Genomic DNA, 25,544 nt, shown 5'->3' on the forward strand with positions numbered 1-25,544 from the left:
TGCCTGAACTTCACCAGACACTGTGGTCTTCACAGGCCTGTGTGTGGGACTGTGACCTTGATCCATGACAAATGGAATCCCTGCGGTGTGTCAGGGTCTCCCACATGTCCCCCAGATGCCCCAGGGGACAACACCAACACGGTCTTAATTCCCAGGTGATTCCCCTGGTGCAGCCCCTTGGCCTTTGCAGATACGGATCGCAGACCTGCCCAACACTTCCCCCCCCCAGCATCAGGCAGGAGACTACGACCTTAGCCCATAAAGAATGGAGCCCTCCAGTGTGTCAGGGTCCCCCTTCTTTTCCCCAGATGCCCCACGGGGCAGCGCCAACATGATCTCACCTTCCAGGCCACTCTGCTCACAGCTCCTCAACCTCTGCAGACGTTGGCCCCAGGCCCTGGACCCCAGACCTGCCCAGCACCCCACCTCCCCAGCTTCGGGCAGGGACCTTCTCTGGCCAGACCTGGGGGTGTTGGGGGGGTCTGGAGGGCCGGGGTGGGGGCAGAGGCGCGGGACAGCTGGCTGGTGTCCCCACGCTGGGCCCGGGGCCCAGCCAGAGGGGCGGGGGCCTGGCCACTCGGGCCTTGGCTGGGGCCAGATTTTTGGCCGGGCTGCAGGGCCCTCCCTCCTGCTTCCTCTCCCGAGGGCTGTCCTGGCAGAGGCCCCCCTCGCACTTTCTGGCGGGAACAGGGCCAGCAGTGAGAGAACAGCTACAGAGGGAAAGCGGGAGAGAGATGGGGGGGACTGTGTGTGTGTATGTGTGTGTGTGTGTGTGTGTGTGTGTGTGTGTGTGCGCGCGCGCGCGCGCGAGCACATGTGAGTGTGTTTTAAGGAAAAAAACCCACAGTCCCGTCCAGTCAGACCCAGCCTGGGAGGCTTGTGAGCCGGGCCTTTCGTAATTGCCCCCCTCCCCGCGGCCCCCTCCCCCCGGCCTCCCCCCTCTCCCGCCCTCCCGCCCGCCCTCTCTCCCTCCCTCCTTCCCTCTCCGCGCGCCGAGGCAGCAATTACGCTTTGGGGATAAAACGAGGCGCAGAGAGCCGGCTGGGGCATTTCTCCCCGAGATGGCGGGTCTGGGATCTGCAGCCCGGCGGCCCGGAGTCCTTCTGCTCCTGCTGTGTATCGCCCACCCCTCGCAGCCTGGAGGTAGGCCTCACCCTGTTCCCGGGGATGCCCGCAGCCTGAGGGCCTCCCAGCCAGGTGGCTGGACTGACAGGCCAGAGGGCGCCCTTCACCCGGCCGTGCTCCGGGGGGTCCCAGGCGGGAGCCCCTCAGCCACTGGATCCTTGGAACTGCCCCTCCCGGGAGCCAGGCCGTGCTGAGGAGGAACCTGTCACACAGCCCCCCCGAGACTCAAGATGGTCCCGACCCGGTCCAGGTTCTGCCACCCCCGACAGGGCTGAGGACCCCTGCTCTGTCCCGGGTGCTGTCCCAGTGGGGGGCTCCCGAGCACGCTGGGGACGGGCTGGTGGGGTCCCACTGAGTCGTTGGGCACTAGCAGTTTGCACACCTGTGGACCCAACGGGTGTGCACACGTGCCCTGGGGGCAGGGGACCTGGGCTGGAGGCCAGCTCCGCCGCGGTGAGCTGTGTGACCTCAACAGGTTCCTTGGCCCCCAGGGAAGTCAGGACACCCCTCTGAGGAAGGTCAGGGTTAAGTGGCTTACGGGGTTGTGGGTTGGAAAGCCGCTGCTGTGGTCTGTCCGTGGTGAGGAGGACTGGGGTATCCAAGCATGTGTGTGAGTGTGTGTGTGTGTGTGTGTGTGTGTGTGTGTGTGTGCGCGCGCACGTGCGCACCTGAACGAGTGTGTTGCATGCTATTGCACAGGTGGGCATGTGTGTATGCCCAAATGTGTCGTCAAACAGTAGAGGGGGAATGTCTGTTCACAGGCTCATCCCTGAGCAGGTGTGTGTGTGTGTGTGTGTGTGTGTGTTGGGGTGGGGAGTTTTAAGGTAGGTGAAAATGCTGTGAGCATGTGCAAAAGTCTGCCACCTGACAGGCATGTACACGTGGGAAATATGCGCTCCAAGTGTGGATTGTCACTGTGTGTGCGCACGCGTGTGTGCGTGTGTGTGCCGTATGGAACACAAATGAGGATCAGGGAACCTGGGGAAGGTAAAATCTCCTGGCAGAGAGATGGTGGCCAGGGCCAGAGGCTAAAGTGGACCTCGGGGCAGTCCTGGACCATTGGGCATGTCCTCTGCCACAGGCCATAAGGGTGACCCCCGTGGGGCTGCTACGTACCTCAAAGGCCCCTGGGAGTGGCCTCCCCGGGGCCCCCGAAAGGTGCCCCTGGCTATGGGAAGAGAGGAGTGCAGATACTTGAGCCATCTGGTGGGGTAGCCTGGGTGGGGGTCAGCTTTCTGGGGGCGTCCCCCTTGCCGTAAGAACCAGACCTTCAGTGGGGGGCCAGTGTGTGGGGGGGGACCGGGTGGGAGCAGGGCCAGGCCGGAGGGCTGGAGTACGGGGCTGGGCAGCAGTAACGGTTTCCATGTGACTGACTAGCTGGGCAGGGCTGCTGGGAGCTGAGGGTTCCTGAACGGAGGTCAGCTCCTGGACCTGGAGGAGGGGCAGGGGGACTGGTGCACCATCAGGTGGGGCCCAGCAGGGGGAGCGAGACAAATCCCCCAGGACGGGCCACCCCAGCACACACCCACCCCCAGAGCAGCAGCTCTGGGCCCTCCTGAACCTCCTCCCCGCTCCCCCAGGAGCGGCCCCTGAGCACCTGCCTCCCCAGACAGCGCTTCTACCCGGAGCATGGCAATTAACCCCCTCAAAAACCCTAAGAGTTGAGAACATTATCCTCTTTTGCAAATAGGGAAATGGAGGCTGAGACAGGCTAAGGCAGCCTCAGGGTGGGTGAGCACCAGCCAGCCAGTTCTCTGCCAAAGGATGAGGGGTGGGGGGCTGGGTACCAGGCTACCTCTGGGGAGGAGCACACCCGGGGATGAGTCCTCCAGAGTGGGCACACCCTCGAGCAGAAGATACCCTCTCCTTGTGCTCTCGGTGACACTGCGAGCCCTCAACTGCCCTTGTTCTTCTTTTGCAAACATAAATCTCAGCTGGGTCCCAGGTGGTAGAGCAACCGGGTCCTAGTAAGGGCTGTGTGAATCCATGACATCTGTTCGGGTTTTTGCCCAGAGCCTCCGAGAGAGGTCGGGGGGGGGGGGGGGGGGGGGGGGGGGGGTCGTATGCCTACACACACAGAGCCACCCCCCCCAGCTCTCCTGGGGAGCCCAGCTTCTGCCCCCCCACCCCGCCCTCCACCAAGAGGACATCACCCCCATGGGTTCCCCAGCTCCAAAGAACTATATTGCCAGTGGAGGGGGCTTCCTAGGAAGACTGTGATGGAAAGGGTTGTCTAAACCCATTTAGGATGGGTCCAAAGTAGCTTTGAGGACCAGCCGCCCCAAACCCCCACGCCATTTAAAAAGAGAGACAAAAAACAATTAAATCGGGTAGAATTCCGTCCCCCGTGCCCCAGAAATATTATCAGCCTGTTCTTTTCCTGATTCCGGAACTAAGGATGATTTGGAACAGGGATTGTCAACCCTGGCTGCATATTGGAGTTAACCCGGGAACTTGAAACAGCTCTGATACCAGGGTCCCACCCAAGAATTCCTGCTTTCTTTGGTCTGAGGAGGGAACTGGATTGTGGAGGTTTTGTAAATGCCGCCTGGGTCACTCCGATGAGCCTCCAGGGCGGAGGACCTGTGGTTGAAGGGCTAATCCCGCTCTCTGCTTTTGCTGAGGCCGAGGCAGGAGGGCAGACGTGCCCAGGGGAGGGAGGGGACAGAGTCACCCACTAGAGGACAGATTGTTTTTGAAAAGCCCTTGGCAGCCTTTCTCCAGGCAAACAATAAACAGCTTCGTGAGGTCTTATCTGCTCCCCTGCCAACCCCCTGGACTGGGGCTTGGCAAAGCCCCTTGCCAAGGCCTGCTGGCCCAATGCTCGTTCCCCAACAGCCTTCTCCATGTCTTTGAACCTGAAGCCCAGGGCCCAGGCAGAAGGCCCTGCGTGTGACTGGGGTCAGCTGTGGGTCCTGGGCCAGGCGCCCCGTCTCACTGGCCATCAAATGAGGAGAAACATCTCTGCCCTACTTATCTCCTAGGCCCAGGGGGAGGCTCCCGCCGTGTAACATCTGCCAAAGTCACATCAAATAAGGGGACTGTGGGAATGTGAATTCCTGAAACGATTCATCTTCTTATTCAGAATGTGTTTACTTGGACCGATTGACTCTTATAATTAGTGCACATTTTTAAGGTTTAACTTTCCGTCTTGCTACTCACGCCATGTTTTGTCTGCTGGGTGGAGCACGCAGGAGTGACGGAGGAAGCAGATTGGACTGGGGGCCCCGGCTGGGGCGGGGGGGAGGGCCCGGAAGGGTCCCGGGAAATCCAGGAAGGCTTCATAGCAGAAGCGACATTTGAGTTAGACCTTGAAAGAAAGGGCAATGCCTGAGAGGTCGTCTGTGGATGAGAGATGAGCCTGGGGCTCTGGGGCTCTGTGAGGCGGAACTGGGGAGATGGGAGGGCAGATTCTATCCCAGCAGAAAGAGGTAGAGCTGACAGCATCGGGAGGGGGTGACTTTCCCGTCACCGGAGGCATGCAAGCCAGAGCACAGGGGGATGTTTGCGGAAGGAGTTTCTGCCCACGCCAGAAGACTGTTATGATCTCTGAGAGTCTGGGATCAGGATTCTAAGAGGCAAGAGACAAGTTCCACCCTGGGCTAGCCCGCAAAACAAGCCAAACCCACATAAAACAAGACAAGCATGCTCCCAGCCAACTCCTTTGGACCAGCTGAGCAGTGAGAACCACAGGCTCAGAGAAGGCAGGAGAGGGAGAATTTGAGCTCAGTCTTGGAGGAAGGGCAGGGCTTGGGTAGCAGAGAGGCGCTCCTGGCAGGAGGCACGGCTCCGGCCAAGGAGGTGAGGAGGAAGACGACCCACTGGAGCGTGAAATCTGCCTTTCTGAAGGCCCTTGACCGACTACTGTCTTAATCTGTTCTCACCTCTCCTGCACTTGGCGAGAGGAGGCAGGGCCGGGATCCTTCGCACCCCCGATCCTTCTCCCTTCGCTCAGTGCAAAACGGGGATCAAAATCTCTAGCTCCCCAGGCCATCATGGCTCAGGCACGGAGTTTGGCAATCGCTGTTGGGATCTGAATCATGGGGTGGGTGTGAGGACAGCCGGGGCAGGCCAGGAGGGCTGCAGAGAGATGGGCAGGTGCTGGGGAGGGAGCAGGCAGAACCCCAGATGAGGTGCAGGGGAGCAGAACCTCGACAGGAAGTAGGGGTTCAGCTGTGCCCGAGGTGGGGAGCCCCTCAGGCTTGTTGGGGATGGAACAGTTTGGACCCAGACTCACAGGCAACATCCTTGTCTCCTTTCAACCTCATTCCCCTGTGGTTTATTGACTGTCCACTGGGTACCTGGCCCCAGGCCACGCACTGCGCAGCAAAGTGTAGATGGAGTCACCTTTTTTTTTTTTTTTTTGAGCAATCACTGGATGCTAGAGTCAGGGCAGGACCTTTTGACAGTTTGCAACAGCCTTGCAAGGCAGAGGTTATCAGTCCCACATTGCTTACAAGGAAACTGGGGCTCAGAGGGGCTAAGTGACTTGCCCAAGGTCATGCAGATGCTAAGAAGTGGCACGGCCAGGATTAGAGGCCAGACGGGTCTGTCCTGAGCAGCCTGCCCCGAAGCCAGAGAGCAGAGAGGTGGGGAGAGGGTACTGTCGGGAGGGAAAGAAAGGGGAGGAGCATAAGAGCCGAAGCAGAGAAAAACCCAGACTACAACGGGGAAAGGCACAGAAGAGACAGTGCTCAGAGCTGGAGGCCGGGGCCAAGGGAGGCATCAAAAACCCAAGGCAGGCTGTGTGCGTGCTTGGCAGCCGATGACAGGGCCCAAGCCCCAACCTCCTGGGGCCACCACTCTGCGTCCCCGAGGTTCTGACCTGATTGCTTGCAAACTCCAGGTCTGGATGACAGGCCCTGGGTGGGGGGGCTGCAGGCCCTGGGGAGCTGTGGCGCCGGGGCTTTGGCACGGGGTGGCTGTGACAGCTTGGCATTCCCCACCCCGCTGGGCTGTTGCTGAGGCTGACGGGGCCACAGTGGCCAGACATCTGCCGTGAGGCCTCCAGACACACCGCAGAGCTGCCTGACCCTGTCCCCCAACCCCACCCGCGCCCCTGTCAGTGGGGTGGTCCCGGGGCCCTGGCCAGAGCCCTGGCAAGTCCACTCATCAAGGCTGGGGCTGCTCCGTGGAGGCGGAGTCAGGGCCTGGGTCGCCCCGGGATCGTCTGTTGCCATGACCACGCGCAGGCCTGGTGTGGGGCCCGGCAGCACGGCGTTTCCCAGGGAGAGCTTCGCGGGTCCATGGGGAATGAACTTGTGATCTTGGCCGGGCAGACAGCCCCTGGCCTGGCCAGTGAATTAGCTTTTCCTTAGGAAACTATTCACTTTGCTCATTCATGGTGTCCCCCTCTGGGCCCCGGCACCTCCTAAGACAGCCCTGTGTCAGACGGCCAGAACCCCACCCAACCGTGGCTGCCCGGCGGCTGAGGACGCTGACCTCACGCCATCATATCAGTGTGGGGATGGCTGGCTTAGTGCTGGCAACGGTCACACTCCCTTACTGCTCGCAGTCACAGCCCAGCCTGCCGGCCCGCCCACAACTCCAGCCCCTGCTCATGCTGCCCAGGGCTGGGTAGCATCGGCTGCCCAGTGGAAGGGACCCGGCCGCAGCCCCACGCCGGGCCCTCTCCATGGGGAGAGGAGCAGGGAACACCGTGCCAACCATCCTGCTCAGAGGGGTGGCCTGGGTTTGAATCCAGACTCCATCTCTTTCCAGCTGTGTGTCCCTGGGCACCCGTCTTAACCTCTCTGAGCCCGATTTCACGTCTGTTAAAACGAAGATAGTCATCTCTGCCCTTCCAACCTCATAGCGCCATTATTATGGTCACCACCCTTTTATTAGTTCTGGCTGATGGAGGACTCTACTTACTTACTTCCAGGGGTCCCGGGGGCTGTTCCTGGTGGAGTTCCCGGAGGCGTCTATTACCCAGGTAACGTACACGAAACTTCCACACACCCAGGTAAGGCAGAGCGTGATCAGTTCGTAAGAGATGCACCCCGTGACAACGCAGACTGGAAGAACATTGGCGCGCCTCCCACAGCCGACCCGCGAGCCACTCCTACTTGAAGGCAGTTTGCGTGACACTTTTACAAGTACCCAGAGCGTGCATTTTCTGAAAGATGAAAGACAACGTTTGTTTGCTAGGCTGTACAGAAGTGGGTGCCATCAGGCCCCCCTGCCTCTCAAACCATGAACCCCACTCTTGGGAATCCATTCAAAGAAAATAATTGAAACGTAGAGAAAAAGAGAGATCCTGAACAAAGTTTATTGGGGGGTTATTTGCAAAGACATAAAACAAAAAGCCTACCTGACTGGAGGGTGTGATTGAGTCGACTCTGACATAATACACAGCTACTGAAAAAGAGGAGTGCGCTACCTGCCCAACCGGACAGCAGAGTGCTTTTCCGGGTGCTAACAATGTAAAAGCAACGACCACGTGCAGCTAGAGACTGGGAACACCCCCGAAAGATAAAGGGCAGAATGTTGCAGCTCTGGCATGGGGGGAGGGCACGTTTTCTTTTAATATGAAAAAAAAAAGCATCATGCTTTAAAGCAGATTGAAAAATCAAACGTAGCACTTTCAATACTTAGAAAGTATTGGAAAGGCGTTTCCAGAGAGGTGGACACCTGAATGTGCAGGAAGAGGCGCCCGGAGAGGGCGTGGAAGCCCTTGCCCCTTTTCCCAAACCTTGCCCCCACCCCCACCCCCATGCCTCTTCCCTCTGGCCATTCCTGAGTTATATCCTTTTATAATAACCCGATGATCTAGTAAGAAAAAAGAAAGAAAAAAGCATTTGAGGGTTCAGGCCCGATATGAAATGAAGGGCAGCTGCCGACACACTCCCAGACGCAAAGTGGCACTGGCCTGTTGGCCCAATGGGGAAAATGAGGCTCACAGAGTTTAAGGTTCACCGAAGGTCATGCAGCTAGGCAGTGAGGGACTTGACCGTGGGTCCATGGGCAGCTTTCTGGCAGAGACATTGATGGTTCTGTCTCTCTCTCTCTCTCTCTCTCTCAACACAGGTGCTGGTCTCGGAGGTCTGGGAGGAGGAGGTGAGCTCAGAAACCAAACTTGGTCCCTCACAGATGGGGTCTGGCTGTCACTCTGGTCCACCCAGGTCCCCAGGCCTCAGAACCCCCAGAAGGCCTAGGCATCCCTCAGTTTACAGACAGGGCGTCCAGTTGGGAGAGACTTGTTGGAACCCGCTGGCCTCCCAAGTCCCTCCCCTGCCTCCTTTCCCGTGGCTTTTTTTTTTTAATTTTATTTTTTTATTTGAGAGAGTGAGAGAGAGAGAGCACATGAGAGGGGGGAGGGTCAGAGGGAGAAGCAGACTCCCTGCCGAGCAGGGAGCCCGATGCGGGACTCGATTCGGGGACTCCGGGCTCATGACCTGAGCCAAAGGCAGTCGCTTAACCAACTGAGCCACCCAGGCGCCCTCCCGTGGCTTTTGATCCTCCACAACACCCCTGCAAGGCATGCTGAGTGGGTATCGTTTTCCCTTCTGGGGCTGAGAAACTGAAGCTGGGAGAGTAGAAACCATAAATCAGGGCTGGAGCTAGGCTTCCCACCCACACATCCAGACACTGGGCTCCCAGTGGCTCCCTGTCCAAAGGGGAGGACCATCCCCATCAGCCCTTCTAGGACCTGGGGAGTGAGACACGCCCCCTCCCACTGCCCCAGGGAGATAAATAGTAGAAAAATCGTGGCCTGGGGCTCCTCATTCACTCCCACCTCTTCCCTCTGCAGCTCTGGGACCTGGAGGCAAACCGCCCAAGCCAGGTAAGACCTGAGGCCCCAGGGGCAGGGGAGGGCAGGGCCCACAGAGTTATGAACCCAGGGAGGGAGGCAACAGGCCGGAGGAGGGAGGGAGGTGGTGAGCAACAGCTATAAGCAGGCTGGGGCCAAGCCCCAGGACTCCAAGAACCGTAGGCTGGAGTCAGCTTGATGTCTTCCCTGGGTGAGGAAGGTCTGGTGTCTACCCTGCAAATACCCGTGTGCCCAGCTGCCTGGAGCGGCCCCTTGACACAGGGTCTCAGAAACAGCCCCGATGCTGGGGGCGGTGGTGGTGGAAGGCAGGGACCGATGTTCTGGTGGCCACCAAGCCTATGAATGTCACTCTGGTGCTCAGACTCAGATGGTGGGCTCCAGACTCCACCTGGATGGTCCCCTGATCCCAAACCAAGTTTCTCCAGCCTCTAGGCCAAGACCCTAGACATCTCTGACCTCAATGACAATTGGAGCCTTTATCCTGACCCCGGGCTGAACCCTGACCCAAGACCGAGGCCTGGACTTAACCCCAGCCCGAACCCTGACCCTGGGCCCAGATGAGCTCCCCTCCTGACCAGGCCCCTTCCAGCTGTGTCTAGACCTTGGAGGTTTCCAGTAAGAAGATCTGGCTAGATCTGTCCAGGCTTCTGCCCATGGGGCCCAGATCTGCCACTGAGGTCCACTGTCAGCTCCAAAAACCACACCCCCAGGAAAGGGGGAGGGCGGGTCCCTCCGGGAAACACTGGTGGATAAGGAGCAGGTGAAGGAAATGGTCCAGATTTATGGCCCCATCGGCGTGAGATGCTCCACATGTGACCTTGGCACCCCCCCCACCCCACCCCCTGCTCCGCGTCTCCCCGGCTCTGAAACCAGAGGCTCCAGGACAGTTTGGATGTCCAATGGCTCTTACGAAATCCCAGCGTTCGATGATCCAAGTGCAAATGAATCTACAAGACCAAGATCCCCGCTTTCCTGCAAGCCCGTCTGGGTTGTGAAACTCCTGGGCCGGGCCGGGCGAGAAGGAGAGAGGCGAGAGAGCAGGAGCCCCGGGCAAGCGCTTTCCTGGGGTCTGTGGGGGGTCTGCGAGGCTGGGAGCCTTTGGGCTTCGCTGCTGATCCTGCCAAAAGCTGCATCCTAGTCTTCCCGGAGGGGCGAGCTGTCCTCACAGGGTCCCCGAGGGCAGGGAGGAGTCGAAGGCGCGGAAGTCGGACTCTGCTTAGCCGGGAAAGCCCACTGAGGACTTTGTTTCGTGGGGGTCATGACCGCAAAGCTAGGGGGGATGAGTGGACCCCACCGGCAGTAGGGGACCCGGGGCAATGGTGATAAAGCACCAGCGGGGAGACCAAGATGGCTGCCCACAGAGGTCCACAGGGGATGGGAGCTAAGCGAGGCGTTAATGAGTGCAAGACTTAGTGCAGACATCTGAAAGAACTTCGGGCTTGGGGTGAAGGAGTAGACCAAAAAGGGAAGTCAGGACATCCCCTTCTGACGGCAAGGGCCTGAGGTCACCCCCTTTCAGCCTCAGCACCCTGGGCCACAAAGGGTCACAGTACCCCCCCACTCCCACCCCGGAGCAGATCTACACAGCCTGGCCGCGGGGACGTCCGGGCCTGCCCAGGCAGGACGGAACGGGGCACAGGCGGCGCGTGTCAGGCTTGGGAACAATTAATCCCTTGACAAAGTAGAGGGTGGGTGGCCTGGCAGCCACTCCATGGGGGCCTCGGCGGGCTGGGCCTGCCCGAACTCTCAGTGGGGGCCCAGGCAGCGGGGAGCCAGCACCACCCACACCCCCCAGCACCAGCTGGAGGCCAGCCGCCGGCCAGGGAGAACAGGAAGGAGCTGGGGGGACACCCACTGGGTGCCCTGGCAGGTGGCACATACTAGTGCTTTCTACTCACCAGCCCACTGGTCCCGGGAAGGTCGGGGACGTGCTGGCCATTCTGTAGGTGGGGATACTGAGTCTCTGAGTGGTGAAGTGACTTGCTCCCCTCATACACAGAGTAGCTAGGGGCAGCAGGGTTTGGATCCAGGGCTCTGTGACTCTGGGAAGACAGAAGGTTAAGCTGGCCGGGCCCCTGGGCTTCCAGCTATGGGCAGCTCCTCACCTCTCTCCTCCTTTCCAGGGGCTGGACTCCTGGGGGCGTTCGGGGCAGGTGAGTCCCCAGGGAGGAGGGCGAGCAGGGGTGGGACTGGTCATGCTGGAGGTGGCCCTAGGATCAGACAGCTGGTGGGGGAGCATGGGAAAAGGGCAGAGCAGAAGGGTGGCCTGCCCACCCACCAGCCCCAGCTTTCTCTTCCCAGCCCTTCCGTGGTCAGGAAAGGCCTGAGCTTGTTCCCTGCCCTCTTGGAGCTCAGGAAATGGGCTTGGCTTGAGAGAAGCCCCTGACAGAACTGGGGAGGGGCAGGGCCTGAGGTGCTAAGGAAATGCACCCAGCACACCCCCAGGCCTGGCTGGACGCATACTGCACCTGCCTAGAAGGAAGAGGGGCCGGAGTTAGAGACCCACCTTGCAGAGGGGCCCACTGAGTTTCAGACGTGGTCAGCTCAGACAAGGAGGAGATGGGGTAGGAAGGGGGACCACACCCAGGGAAAGCCGGGTAGACCCTCTGGGGCTCAGCAGTCCCCTGCATCTGGGGTCTGTCTCCAGAGAGGCCTGCCCCTGGGCTCGGGACCCCGGCAGCCACGACTGGAGCTTGCAGGAAAGATTCTCACAGAATTGGAAACAAACCTGGCTCGGTTGTGAACTCCAACCTGATTGCCCATCGGTCCTGGCCAAAGCCGTGGAATGTCTCCTGGAGGGGGAGAAGGAGCAATTGGGCCCAGATGTGGGAAGGAGAGAGCCAAAGGGACCCATTTGGCTTCTCATAAACATTTTAGCATCTGTCTGCAAGGCAGGATGCCTGGACTGCAGGGCAGGCTGCATGGACAGACAGACAAATGGTGGGCGATGGAAGGGGCTCCAGATATAGGGGAGGAGGAGAGGGCTGAGCCAGGGGACCCCAGCAAGGAAGCAACACAGGCCTGGGGTGGATGCTGATGGAAAGAACAGAGCAGGGCCTGGCACAGAAAGCCCTGCTGGGCCCCCCTTTAGCTGACAGGCCTAGCAGAAGCAAGGCCTGGCCTAGGGGTGTTATGGGGGAGGTCAGTGCTATAATGCCTACATGGCACCTAGTTGCTGGTCACAGTCTTATCAGGATCGGCCCCTAAGTACCAACTGCTGGAGTTCAGCTTAGGGGCCTGAGTCCTGCACACGGCCCTACCCGGTTCCTGATCACCCTCCACGAGACCCTTCCCACCCTGGGCCCAGGAATGACACCCGCACACCAGCTTCTCTCCTCACCTGGCTCTGTCCCCTTCTCCCTGCAGGTGCTGGTGGGCTCGCAGGCGGTGGCCCTGGGGCAGGTTAGTGTTCACATCCAGGCAACCTGCCCATCGGGGGACCAGAACCAAGCCCAGGGTGTCTGTTCGGTGGGGAGGGCAGCTGGGGTACAGGGATGGCAGGCCAGGCATGTCCTGGGTGCTTGCATGGGGGTGATGTTGTAGCAGTTGCCCAGGGCCCGGGCAGGTAACGGCTGGATCCAGCGTGAGAGCTGGAGAGAAGCCCCAGGGGCCAATTTATTGCTCTCCAGTGCCAAACCTGGTACTGGGAGCAGGGCTCACTGCTTGGCATGGAAGCCACCTCAAATGCGCCTCCCAGGAGGGACAGGGCCCCATGGGCTGGGGCTCAGAGCCTCACTGGGTCCTCCCCTGGGCAGGGCTCGGGGCCTTTCCAGCAGGCACCTACCCAGGGGCTCTGGTGCCCGGTGGAGCGGCGGGTGCTGCCGCGGCCTATAAAGCTGCCAAGGCTGGTGAGTGTTACCCTTGGGGACATGCCGTAAGCCCTCTGGCCTCTGTGAGCTCACGACTTTGCAAAGACCCTTTCCCGGGAGGTGGGCGGGCGGGCAGAATTCTCATCCCCAATCCACCGGGACTCGGGGAGGCTGCCAGCCGTGCCCAAGTCTCAAAGCGAGGTGGCAGCGGGGCCAGACCTTAACGCGGGGCCTTCAACCCTGACCGCCCAGGGCCCTCCTGCCTCCCACCGTTCCTTGTGTGACCCCTGGCCTCTCCCACTCCCGGCTCTGTAGGGGCTGGGCTTGGCGGTGTCGGCGGCCTTGGTGGCGTCGGCGGCCTTGGTGGTGTCGGCGGCTTGGGAGTGTCTACAGGTACGGTGGGTAGAGCTGGGCTGCCCAGGGGAAGGCCGCAGGCCCGGGCAGAACCCACTCTGATGCGGGCCCCATCCCACACCAGGCGCGGTGGTGCCTCAGGCCGGAGCCGGAGTCGGAGTCGGAGCCGGAGCGAAGCCCGGGAAGGTGCCCGGTCAGTGTGCAGTCCCCGGGGGGGGGGGGGGGGGGGGGGGGACGGGGTGGGGAGAGGCCCCCCAGCCCCCCACACCAGAGGCCTGGCCCCACTCATGTAACATGGCAGAGATGCCGGAGAGGGGCCCCGGCCTACCTTCTGGGCCCTTCTTCCAGATCTGGGAGCAGAAAGGGACCTCAGAGACCGGCTCTCTGGCAAGCACTCAAGGGGCAGATGGGGCACAGGGGGCTCGGGAGGGACAGGCAGTCATGGCAGAGCTGGCCTGAGCCCCGGGGCGCACTGACTCCCCATCTGGTGCTTTGCACTCTGCACCCAAGCCCTTGAGGAAGTGACTTCAGGTTGAACAAAAGGCTGCCTGAGTCCGCACAGCAGGGAGGGAACATCTGGAAGCTGTTAGCCCAGAGGTGGGCTGAGCCAGCCATGTAAACAGGCTCCGGGAGACAAGACAAATCCACACACAGAAGGGTTGGCAGATGACTTCCGAAACTCGTGGGAGAGCTGTGGCCACCGCGCTTGGGTCTCTGGCGACATCCTCCGGGCCCCGGGTGGCTGGTCCGGGAGCCCAGGGCCGCTCCAGAGAGAAGGGCCCCGGGAGGGTCTCCTAAAGGCTGGGCTACGGCTCATGGCTCAAAGCTCTTCTCTCCGCCACAGGTGTGGGGCTGCCCGGTGTATACCCAGGTGGAGTGCTCCCAGGCACAGGTGAGGGCCAGGAGAAGGAGGGAACCCTAGGCAAGGAGAGCAGCCCCCGGCAGCCTCCCTGGTGGCCCGTGACGTCCCCAGCTGGGCCCTGTCCAGCCCTGGCCCCCTGAGCATCAAAGCTCAGGCCAACAGACAGAAGGCCCCGGTCATTTTCCCCGCAAGAGCCTAGTCAGCTTCACGGCGTGCCCCAAGCGCTGACCCTAGGCCCAAACCCAGACCATCGTCACAGCCCAAGGAGGCCCCCCCAGGGACACAGCAAGTGCCAGTGTGGCCAGCTCTTTCCCCAAAGCTCTGAGTCACCAGGGGGCCCGCCCGGCACCTCCGCCCTGCAGGAGACCCCCCTCCGAGCTGCCCTCTTGCCCTCCTTTTCCTGCCAGGGCCTGGCCTGGCCACCCCGCCCAGCATGTGACCTCCTGAATTCCCCCAAAAGCCCAGATTCAGCCCGCTCTGAGGGATTTGCTGACAGAGTGTCCCTCCCCACTCTCCCTCTGGCTGAGGTAGCCCAGCCCCAGTGGAGACAGGAGTGGGGCAAGTACCAGATGCTCTGCCTTGTCTGGGGACAGCAGTCAGGGTGGCTGCAAATTAACTCCAGTTTAGAGAGGAGGCCGACTGAGCCACAGGCTCGAGTGGCTAGGAAATGGAATTAACACTCAGGTCTTCTGACCTTGGGTCAGGCGGGGAAAGAGAATCATGGCCACACAGGCCCCCCCTGCCGGCCCGGGAGCCGTGCCTGGGGCCGATAGTCAGTACAGAAGGTCAACGCTGGGACCCCCGGAGGGGTGTGGGTGGTCTGCCTTCCCACACCTCACGGCCAGCTCCCCCTCGGCCCGCCAGGAGCTCGGTTCCCGGGTGTAGGGGTGCTCCCTGGGGTTCCCACCGGAACCGGAGTCAAGGCCAAGACCCCAGGTATGCGGCCAGTGGGCTGGGAGCCCAAAGAGGGAAGGAATCGCCACCCTCATCCAGGCCCCTGTGGCCCCCGGGAGGGTGGAGTGGGGATGGGGGCTCTGGGCTCAGGACCCTCCGGGTGGGTGGCCGAGATGGGCAGCACCCCTCTCAGAAACCCCTAAGTGTGAGCTGGGAGGTCCGGGTGGCCCGCCAGGGGTCCGTGGTGGCAGGGCTGCCATGATGGCTCCTGTCCTTGCAGGTGGAGGTGGAGCTTTTGCCGGAATCCCAGGTGAGGCACAGCTGGGTATCCCCCCCCCCCGTGCCCCCGGCCGGCTCTTGCCCTGGGAGGGGCTGGGCACCCCGAATCCCAGCAAGGTCTGTCCGGTTTCCCTCATGCCTATTGCTGCAGGCCTTGGACCAGCTTCCACACAATGTGGCCTCGATCACAGGCCGCTTCCCCAGCCCCAACCCCTCTGTCTGTGCGGCAGCCAAACGAGCCCAGAAATCCCACCCGTCTGTGCCAAATGCTGGGAGAGCTACAGGCCTCGACTGTGGCCCGAGCCCCAGCGCGGGGGAGAGAGTCCGGCAGTTTCCCGGAAGAAGTGACCCGGGGCACTGAGGAGGGCCGGGCTGACCAGGGACAAAGATGCAGGAAGACAGGATGGTTTCTGGAGCTCACTCTGAGCAGAGTAGAGCGGGAGGCCGACGGCCCTGCAGGGCTGCTGGCCCACGGGGCTGGGACCTGAGCTCACTCTCCTTGTTCCCACAGGAGTCGGACCCTTTGGGGGCCAGCAGCCTGGCGTCCCGCTGGGGTACCCCATCAAGGCACCCAAGTTGCCAGGTGAGTCAGAAGGAGGACTCAAGATGCACCACTCCCCGGGCCTCACCGCTGAGAAGCAGGCGTGTGGGGGACTTTTTTTGGCCACTGGTGTCTCGGCGGGGGGGGGGGGGGGGGGGGGGGGGGGTGGTTAGGACACCTGAGTATGGACGCCCCATGTCTGGTCGCCAGCAAGGGAAGCCATCCTGTAGGCATCGGCCTCCCTCACACGCACAGGTACACAGAGCCGTAGCCCCCATGGGGAACCATAGGTGTCGATGGTAAGAAACAGCCTTCAATGGCAAAACCCCTCTGATGTCACCCCCCCGCCCCCCAGCCATCAGCTCAGACAATGAGAGGTTTGCTGTTAGAGGATAATAAGGAAGAGACTCGGGGATTCTAGGGCCATGGCAGGTCCTGGATTTGTAGGGGGAGGGTCGTGCCATCAGCCCCTGGAGAAGGGGTGCCCTCTCCCTCCTCCACCCAGGGCCGCCTCTGTGAGCAGCTCGGGACCTTTGGTGCATGCGTGGAGGCCAGGTCTCAGGCCTCAGTACCTGTAGGGGTAGGGCTGTCTACCCAGGCAATGGGAGCCCAGCATAGGGTTGCCATGGAGCAGCCCCTGAGCCCACCCTGCCCTCCCTTCAGGTGGCTATGGACTGCCCTACAGCACTGGGAAACTGCCCTACGGTGAGTGCCCTCCTGAATGGATGGGCTTCTAGCTCTTTCCAGCTGCAGGGGCCTAGCAAGGAGAGCACCCAACCGGGGATGGGGTAGAGGCTTGGAATGGGAATCCCCTAAGAAAGGAACATAGAACTTGGACTCAGCCTGGTTCTCGATCCTGACCCTCGGGCTTAGCCCCAGGCCTTGAGCAAACCAGTTTCTTCACCTGTAAAATGGGAATAAGCATCCACACCCATTTGTATGTTTTCACTCTGGCTGGGAGTGAGAGTGTGGAGACTCGGGGCAGCCTGACCCCTGAGGGGCAGGGCAGGGGGGGCAGCCGCAGTAGGGTCTGCACAGATGCCCACTGAGCCTCTCTGTTTCACAGGCTATGGGCCCGGAGGAGTGGCTGGTGCCGGGGGCAAGGCTGGGTACCCGACGGGGACAGGTAAGGAGAACTTCAGCCAACTGTCAGCCAAAGGGGCCCCAATCACCCAGGTTCCAGAGCCCCGGGGGCCGGCCAGGGTCTCTCCAGGATGCAGGGCAGCCCACCCTGAATCTAGACCCCAGTCTGAGCCTGGAGAAGGATCTCGGGTGAGGGCAGCTCCCTCAGCTCTGCTTGCTATGAAGCCCCTCCCCCATGCCCTTTTGCCAAAGGGTTGGTTCTCGTGGGGCTGGAACAGGGGGGCTCTGGAAATGCAGGAGTACAGCTTTCAGAGTCTCTCTCCTTCCCCTCCCCCAGGAGTTGGCTCGCAGGCTGCAGCAGCAGCAGCAGCTAAAGCAGCAAAGTATGGTGAGTGCACCTGCCAGCGCCCAGCCCCCCAGCCTCTCCAGCCCTTTTATCCCTGAGAGCCTGCCTCATAGAGAACTAGCCAAGGCAGCCCCTCCCCACCTCCATTTATCCAATGTTTTCAATACCACCCACACCTCCGTCTGTCCATCTACTCATTCTTTCTTCCAGCCTTCTCTCCATCCATCCCTATTTATCCCTCATCCATCTTCCCATCCATCCACCCACCCATCCATCCATCCCTCCCTCCCTCCTTCATCAATCCCTCCTTCCACCCATCCATCCACCCATCCATCCATCCACCCACCCATCCATCCATCCATCCCTCATCCATCCATCCACCCACCCATCCATCCATCCATCCACCCACCCATCCATCCATCCCTCCCTCCCTCCTTCATCAATCCCTCCTTCCACCCATCCATCCATCCATCCATCCATCCATCCATCTACCCACCCATCCATCCATCCATCCACCCACCCATCCATCCATCCATCCCTCATCCATCCATCCACCCACCCATCCATCCATCCCTCATCCATCCATCCATCCACCCACCCATCCATCCATCCCTCATCCATCCATCCACCCACCCATCCACCCATCCATCCATCCATCCACCCATCCATCCATCCATCCACCCACCCACCCATCTCTCCATCTATTCATTCCTCCCTCCATTCATCCATCCTTCCATTTGTCCATTCCTCCCTCCAGCCGTCCACTCATCTATCCATCTCTTCTTCCATCCATCCATCCAGCTATTTCAGAGACCAGGGTCAAATAAGAGCCCTGCTGGAAAATGCAGGCACTGTGGTGGGAGTCAAAAAGAGGGAGACGTTATTTTTACATGGGGGAAATCAAGAAGGTTTCTCGGAGAAGATGACATTTGATTCTGGAGTTTGCCATGTGGTTAAAATAGGAAGGAGAAGCCCAGGCAGAGGGGATGGGTACTATGATGGTTAGAATGATCATTTTAGGTGGTACCTACATGAGTATTTAAACAATGTGATAGTTCAGTATCAATTTAATGTGTACTATACAACTTCTAACCTGCTCCTCAAGCCCATGATCCCTCGACCGGCAGATGTGGCACGGCCCTCCCCATGCCTGTGTGGTGGGCAAAGTGAGCCTCTCTGCCCCCGTCCCAGCTCGTCCCCCAGTTCAGAATCACATTACTGGGGCTGAGGTCCTTGTCTTCATCTGCAGTCCCAGGGAGCCCCTCCTGTACCCCAGTGAGATGGAGAGCATATCCCCACCAGCCCAAGGGGGCAAGGGTGGAGGGGAAGCAGCAAGCCAGAGGCCTGATCCATGGAGGCCCCACAGGCCCTCCCTCTAGGCCCCCAATGCTGTGGGGATGGCTGGAATGTGGGAGCAGGAGAGTGGGGTGACGAGGGGCTGCCAGAGCTGGGCAGCCAGGCGCTTGGATTACAAACTTGGCCGAGTGCTCGGAACACAGGGAGGGGAAGCCTTGAACATTCCTACAGGGGCCCCTCTGGCCCGGGGAGCGGCCGCTTGTGGTTTCTCAGTATGTGGCAGTGATTAGAATGGGATTTGTCTGAAAACATACAAGTCCCTTAATGAGCGTGTTGAAATGGACACTTTGGGGGTGAGTCAAGGAACAGTGGGGTGGGGGCCTCCTCGAGCAGGCCCAGCCGGAGATGCCTGGGCCGCATTCCCAGAGGACATGGTGCTGGTTAAAATTCCAGCATCCAAGCAGCCTTCCTGCACGGCCTCAGGAGGGGCCCTGGGAGCTACATCTTCAATGTGCCCTTCCCGGCAGGTGCGGGAGGAGCCGGGGTTCTCCCCGGTGTTGGAGGCGGCGGCATTCCCGGCGGGGCCGGCGCAATTCCTGGGATCGGAGGCATCGCAGGTAGCATCCGTCCAGCAGGGGCTGGGGGTGTTCTTGAGAGGCCCACCGGGGAAAGGGCCTCACGCTCTGTGGCCTTCTCTCCAGGGGCAGGGGCGCCGGCCGCTGCAGCAAAGGCTGCCGCGAAGGCAGCTAAGTTCGGTGAGTGCCCCGAGGGGTGGCCGGCCCGGACCCCGGCACCCTCAGCCCCCCATCCGCATGGGCCTTGGACAGCCCAGTCCTACAAGGCTGGGTGGACCTGGCCTTCATCCATCTACGGCAGCCTCTATCGCCCCACTCCCCAAACATGCAATGTTCCTACCTCCTTGCCTTTGCCCATTCTGGCCCCTCTTTCTGGAAGGCCATTGTTCTCCACTGGTCAGCTCAGCTGGGGGCGGGTGGGGGTGTCACACGGAGCACCTGGCTTCTCCCCTCCTCCCTTCAGGGCTGTCCCCCCACTGCTGCACCCACTCCCTGGGGGCCCAGCGGAGAGACCTGACTCAGCTTTAGACCTAGATCATGGTCTTCCCACCCACAGAGCCAAACCGTCCGAGCTCGGGGCAGGTTCCGGCAGCCCTCCCCATCTCCCAGGTGGGTGGGATCCATGCAGGCACAATGGCAGCCCACCTGGGAGCCTGCCCTCAGGACCTACCCCTCCCACAGCTCCCAGAGCTGTGCCCTTGGAGGCCCTCTGAGGTTCCCACAGGGTCCAGGCCAGAAGAATAATCCTTTCCTTCCACCAGGAGCTGCCGGAGGCTTGGTGCCCGGTGGACCAGGCTTTGGCGGCCCGGGAGTTGGGGTCCCAGGTGTTGGGGTCCCAGGTGTTGGGGTCCCAGGTGTTGGAATCCCAGGTGTCGGAATCCCAGGTGAGCTGGGCTGCGTGTGTGCGTGCGTGCGTGTGCATACACATGTAAGAGAGAAATGTTGAAGCCGTTGCTAAGACTTTTGGATTCCCTCTAATACCTCACCCATCTATCCTCGTCTCTTCATACCCTCGGCCATGCCTCGTCGTCTCTTCCTTGGGCTGTAACAATCTCCTGATTAGTCACGGCCAGCATCAGCTTCTCTAATTCATCTTCTGGCTCTCAGTGTATATTCCCAGCCCTTAGCTGAATAGGTGCTCAGTAAATGGTGAGTGGATGGATGGATGGGTGATGGATGGATAAGCACATGGTTGGATGAGCGAATGACGAGATGGGTGTGTAGAAGGCAAATGCAAAATGAACCATTGCATAGTTAGATGAATCTATAGGTGTAGGCAGAGGAGTGGATAAGTGGATGGACGGGTGGGTGCACGGATGGACAGAGAGGTACGTTGGTTGAGTGGGTGGATCGAAGTCCAAGGATAGACAAACAAATGGACAGACATATGGGTAGATCAATGGGTGGATGAATGGGTGGTTAAGGAGACAGCTGGACAGATGAGTAGATGGGGATATGGACAAGTAGGCCCTTGTGTCATTTGTGCCCCCTTGGTCTCTCCAGGAGCTGTGTCACCAGCTGCAGCTGCTAAAGCAGCCAAATACGGTGAGTGCTGTGCTGATGAGCTCTGCCCTGTCCTGTTCTGGCCACAGAAGGGGAGTGACTTGCCCAGGGTCACGCAGCAAGTCACTGGGAAGTCACTGGCAGAGCTGGGACTTGGAACTGCTGGGCCCTGGGACAATGTCTCCTCCACTTGTCTCCTACCATGAGGCCATGGGGCTGAGTGATGCGAGAGTCCCAGTATGGCATTCCCAGTGGAGACAGCGTCCCTGACCCTCCCTGCCCCAGCCGGGGCCCTCTCGGAGGAGCCCAAGCCTGGCTAGGGCTATGGGGCCTGCCCACAGTCTCTCCAAGGCCAACAACGGGGCCCTTCCCCAAGGGGTTAGAGAGCGCTGGCCGGGGGGGGTTGTTAGTAAAGGCTCCCTGGCGGAGGCTGGCCCGGGGCCCATGCATTCTATGGTCTCCGGTCCTTCATGGACCAGACTTGGGGGAGGCTTGCCTCCTCTTTCCCAGTTGACCAGCATCCCCCCCACCCCCCACCCCTCACCCCCTCCCCAGCCTCTCTTACTGAGATACTTTTCCACCTGATTCTCTTCTGTCTGCAGGGGCCAGAGCCGGAGTGGGTGTTGGAGGCATTCCCACTTTCGGGGTCGGGGTCGGTGCTGGGGGCTTTCCTGGTTACGGTATTGGAGCTGGAGCCGGAGGTGTTCCTGGAGCTGCCCTTTCCCGTGAGCCTAAGTTCCATGCGGCAAAAGCGGGAGAAGTCTTCTCTCTTGGAGGGCGATGGGGGGGGAGGGGTGCAGGGGAGCGTAGACCCGGCTTCAGAGTGCTCAGGGAGGAGCTGGGGTGGGGGGGTGCAGAGAGGGGCTCTAGCACTTTAGCGTAAGAGTGCTGTAGGAATAGCCCCCCCAGAGATCCAGGGGGGGTTCTGAAGGGCTCTCTCTCCCCACCCCCCAACAGCTGCAGCCCAGGCAGCAGCCGCGGCCAAGGCAGCCAAGTACGGTAAGTGCCCGGCCCTGCCTGTCCCAACGCCAAGGCCAGTGCCGTCCCCTCCTCCCTGGCCCTGCTCTCCCAGGGGGCCCAGGCTCCAAGGTCAGAGCGCTCCTCCAGTGTGAGGGTGGAGCTACCTCAAGCTCAGGCCTCTGTTTCCCTCTCTGTCCAGGTCAAGGTCGGGGGGTCCCTGGTCCCATCTTCCAAAGCCACTCTGAACCCTTCCGCCCTGTTCAGTCGCCCACCACTATGAATATTGGGGCCCTGCTTATCACCCCCAGCCCCAACCAGCAAGGTGGAGGTGGCCTTGCAACCATTCTGTTCCCCAAACCACCCCCACCCTTCGCTCTCCCAACGGGTGTGTGACTCTAGGGAGAGAGCTGACGCCCTTCACTCCTCCAGGTGCTGGAGGAGCAGGAGCCTTGGGAGGGCTGGTGCCAGGGGTCGGAGACGGAGTGGCAGGTGTCCCAGGCACAGGAGGGGTGCCAGGTGAGCGGTGTCTCCAACCCAGAGGCGGGTTTGGCTTGTCTCACGGAAGGAGCCCTGGCGTTGACCAGGTCAAGTGCATCATTTCGCGGATTGTCAAGACTTTACGGAGGCCAGAGATGGGGAGGAGGGAGGGCAAATTCCCCTACTCGGGAGGGAAGACCCTCCCCGGGATCCTAGCTTGCTGGGGAGGCTCGGGAAGTCAGGCGTCGTCCAGCTAGGTGATGGAACTCCTTTATTCCCGTGGCCTTTCTGGTTCCGGATCAGGGGGGAGGCCTGGGCCACCCTTTGGCCTTCCTGTGTTCATTCTCCCCCACCAGTCAGAGGCCAAAGAGAAGGGATGAAGTTACGGGGAGATTAAGTTATAGACCTCCTTGGTTGTTTTTCCCCATGCGATTTCTCTTCTGCATGCCTTCATTCTGGGAGAAAAATTTTCCTTTTGAGCTTCCCCACAAAACAAGCCGTTTCCTCAAGTTTGGGATACAAGCACTGTTGGGACTTTTTTTTTTTTTTTTAATTAACATCACCTTTGGCAGAAAGCTGCACAAGACTTCTAGAGACTTGGGAGAGGGTCTGGGCTCCTACCCATCAGCGCTGGTCTCCCCTCTGCCATAGCCAGAGCTAGAACACAGTCCCAGAACTGCTTCTCCGGGAAAGGACGCACCCAGGATGGCTAGTGGGCCATCCTCAGAGTAGGCCGGGAAGCCAGGCTGGCTGTCCGTGTTCCCCTCTGTGTCTGCAGGTTGAGGACACAGTGTGGGGAGGGTCTTCTGGGGGAGGAGACACTTCCCTACAGGTGGTCTTTCCAGAATAGGGGATGGGGCAGGGCGTGTGGAGAGGGGTGTCACGGACTGCCCCCTGATCCCTACTCTTCACCTCTCCAGGAGTAGGGACCCCAGCGGCTGCAGCCGCCAAAGCCGCCGCCAAAGCCGCCCAGTTTGGTAAGTGCCCCCTCCAGCACCCCCATTCTGCTCCCAGCCCCCATTCTGGAGCACTGTTCCCCTCATGTTCCCTGCTCTGGGGTCTGGCAGCTCAGCTCTCCCCGGGAGGCAAGCCCCCTCGGGCTGTCACATTCGGGACTTTCTCACCACCGTTGGCCCATCTGACCATTGTTAGGGCTGTGGGTGAAGGGCTGATCGGAAAAGCAAAGTGAGAACAGGCCCTGGCGAGCTCTCTAGGACCCGGCTCCCCAGCTTTCCCAAAGCCCTTGCTGTCTGTAGCCACAGCTGGGGCCTGCCCCCCTCTGGACCTCGGGCCAGGCTCACCGGACTCCCACCCTCCTAGAGTACTTCTTGCAGCCTGACGAAGCTCTCCGTCTCTTGCTCCCTCCGAAGCCCACCCTGGCAGCCCCAGGCACCCACACCTTCCTGAACAGGGCAAACCACAGCAGCCCCACTTTATAAATTCCAACTGTATGCCAGGCCCTGGGCCAGGGGAGGTCCCTATGCCTTGGCCTTAGGGACCTGCAGATATCAAGGTTCTGATCACAAAATTTAGCACTGTCTAGGCCAGAGAACATCTTGACCTCAGGTCTGCTGACCCCCAAACTCACGTATGGCAAACGACCCTTTTTTTGCCAAGCCACTATGTGCAGAGGTAATCCTGACACCAAGTCTATGGGGTTAGTACTACAATTCCCACTTTACAGATGTGGAAACTGAGGTTCTGAGAGCTTGAGTCACGCGCCCACACTTGCTCAGCTCAATAGCGGCTGAGCTGAGCTTTGAACCCAGGTCTACCCATCTTGCCGAGTTCCCTTTACTGTGTAACTGCCTCCATCACCCTCAGAAGCCCCAAAGGGGTCCTTGTCCTCCAAAGTTAAGAGCTCTTGATCCTGCACATGCCTCATTGTAGGGATGAGGAAGCTGAGGGCCCTCGAGGGAAAGCAACTTGTCCGACATCACACAGCAAGCCTGTGTCCGGGCTGGGACAAGATCCCAAGGCTCTTGCCTCCCAGCCCGCTGCTCTTTCCATCGGCTTCTGTCCTTGGTCAGGACTTGGTTAAGAATGAGCTCTTCTGGCTCTTGCAGGGTTAGGCCCCGGCATTGGCGTGGGCCCCGGCATTGGCATTGGCCTCGGTGGTGTTACAGGTGAGCTGCCTGAGTAAGTGGGCCTGAAGGGCCTCTGAATGCTCCCTGGGTGCCATCCCTGAACCCCCTCCCTCTCCCTGCAGGAGCAGGGGACGCCGCTGCGGCTAAAGCCGCCGCCAAAGCCCAGTACCGTGAGTACCCAAGCCTGAGCTGCACCCACACCCCCCCCCGCATGATATGCAGCCTCACTGGGTCCCAGAGCAGCCCCCAGAGGGGTCGGAAGCACAGATCGGGCATGAGGGGCACCTGGGTTCAGGTCCTGGGGCCCACCCTAGCAAAGTAACCTCTGAGATCCCCCCGTCCTCCTGTGTGACACGTGGGGTATCCACAGCCACCGTGTAGCCCTGAATGCCAACCTGGGAGGGGCTGGACTTGGCGGTCAGTGGGCGTTTTAGGAAGACCATTCTTGGTGGCACTATAGAGGGCAGGTTCAGCGGGAGGAAGCCCCTGCTTGCATCTGGACCCCCGCCCTGAGGGCTGACTCAGCTCCCTGGGAAGGACCCAAACGCCCCCCCCCCCCCGTGGGTGCATGCTTCCAGCCTGCTGCCCCCCCACCACCACTGCCCATCTCCCCCAGGGGCTGCAGCTGGGCTCCCTGTTGGCGTTCCCGGCTTTGGGGCTGGTGCTGGTGTTCCCGGATTCGGAGTTGGTGCCGGCATTCCTGGATTTGGAGCTGGTGTTGGTGTTCCTGGCTTTGGGGCAGGTGCAGGTGAGGGGCCTTGTAGGGCCTGGGCGGAAACTGCCCCCCTGAGCTCCGAGAAGGGAGACCCCTCTTCCTGCCCGCATATCCTCCAGCAGCCTCACTCAGGGGCTCATAGCGAATCCCCCATTAGGTTCTCCTGAGCAATCAGAGATGACTGGGGTAACAGATGGGTGGCAGGCCAGGCAAAAGGGGCCCCAGGCTGCTAGATTTCAGTTTCTGCCTGCTCAGTTAGAGGAGTGACAGGGTTCTAAACTGAAAAGTAGCCCACTACCCAGCAGAAGGAGGGTGGAGGTCCCTGGGGTCAGCGGGCATGAGTGGGCCAGTCTGGCTCCCCTTCAGCAGCACTATGGCAAGAGGGCCACTAGGACCTCCAGTTCTTCACCTAGTTAGTGCCTGCTCTACGTCCAGCCTCAGGCAGATCACGCTGTGCCTGGAGCAGAAGGAAGGGGCAGACAGGAGGAGGAGGCACAATTCAGCCTTCAACCAGCCCCAGACCAGACTGGCAGCGGCACGGTTAGATACTAGAGCTCTCTCCCTGGCAGGGTGAGCTCCTGGCTGGGGAGCCACGGCTTCAGAGCTTTGAGAGGAGTGATGAAGGCTGAGGAAGTCAGGGAGGGCTCCCTGGAGGAGGCAGAACTCCCGGGCACAGATCTCAGCTGCCGACCAGCCCCCTTTTCCTTTTTCTCTTTCCCCCCAGTACCTGGAACCCTGGCTGCAGCTAAAGCCGCCAAATATGGTGAGTGCACCCCACACACTGCCCCCTGGGGTTGCTTTGCTTGCTGCCCCACCGGCCCTGATAACACCTGGTCACCCATCTCCCCTCCATGGGGCCGGGGC

The 25,544-nt window shown here is 60.5% G+C and overlaps 1 protein-coding gene across 11 annotated transcripts in view; it reads left to right on the forward strand.

The window, feature by feature from the left end:
• The first annotated feature begins 968 nt into the window (after positions 1-968).
• ELN (elastin) overlaps positions 969-25,544 on the forward strand; it is a 31,016-nt gene continuing 6,440 nt past the window's right edge. For 2 of the 11 annotated variants that reach the window (XM_073884161.1, XM_073884166.1), the window contains exons 1-28: positions 979-1,143; positions 7,010-7,060; positions 8,155-8,184; positions 8,879-8,911; positions 11,023-11,052; positions 12,266-12,301; positions 12,655-12,747; positions 13,024-13,101; positions 13,187-13,255; positions 13,907-13,954; positions 14,789-14,860; positions 15,099-15,128; positions 15,609-15,680; positions 16,302-16,343; positions 16,705-16,764; positions 17,059-17,109; positions 18,891-18,980; positions 19,065-19,118; positions 19,700-19,822; positions 20,442-20,483; positions 21,044-21,166; positions 21,399-21,440; positions 21,831-21,917; positions 22,799-22,855; positions 23,945-24,004; positions 24,088-24,135; positions 24,582-24,713; positions 25,405-25,443. In XM_073884161.1, coding sequence (XP_073740262.1) covers positions 1,062-1,143; positions 7,010-7,060; positions 8,155-8,184; positions 8,879-8,911; positions 11,023-11,052; positions 12,266-12,301; positions 12,655-12,747; positions 13,024-13,101; positions 13,187-13,255; positions 13,907-13,954; positions 14,789-14,860; positions 15,099-15,128; positions 15,609-15,680; positions 16,302-16,343; positions 16,705-16,764; positions 17,059-17,109; positions 18,891-18,980; positions 19,065-19,118; positions 19,700-19,822; positions 20,442-20,483; positions 21,044-21,166; positions 21,399-21,440; positions 21,831-21,917; positions 22,799-22,855; positions 23,945-24,004; positions 24,088-24,135; positions 24,582-24,713; positions 25,405-25,443 — 1,774 coding nt within the window. In that variant the 5' untranslated portion in view covers positions 979-1,061. Of the gene's footprint in view, positions 1,144-7,009; positions 7,061-8,154; positions 8,185-8,878; positions 8,912-11,022; positions 11,053-12,265; positions 12,302-12,654; positions 12,748-13,023; positions 13,102-13,186; positions 13,256-13,906; positions 13,955-14,788; positions 14,861-15,098; positions 15,129-15,608; positions 15,681-16,301; positions 16,344-16,704; positions 16,765-17,058; positions 17,110-18,890; positions 18,981-19,064; positions 19,119-19,699; positions 19,823-20,441; positions 20,484-21,043; positions 21,167-21,398; positions 21,441-21,830; positions 21,918-22,798; positions 22,856-23,944; positions 24,005-24,087; positions 24,136-24,581; positions 24,714-25,404; positions 25,444-25,544 lie in introns of all 11 variants that reach the window. The other 9 variants (XM_073884162.1, XM_073884158.1, XM_073884157.1 and 6 more) reach the window with 9 other exon arrangements.

Source organism: Callorhinus ursinus, unplaced genomic scaffold (genome assembly GCF_003265705.2).
Source record: "Callorhinus ursinus isolate GAN/ISIS: 27379988/994484 unplaced genomic scaffold, GSC_fseal_2.0 scaffold55, whole genome shotgun sequence".
NCBI lineage: Eukaryota > Metazoa > Chordata > Mammalia > Carnivora > Otariidae > Callorhinus > Callorhinus ursinus.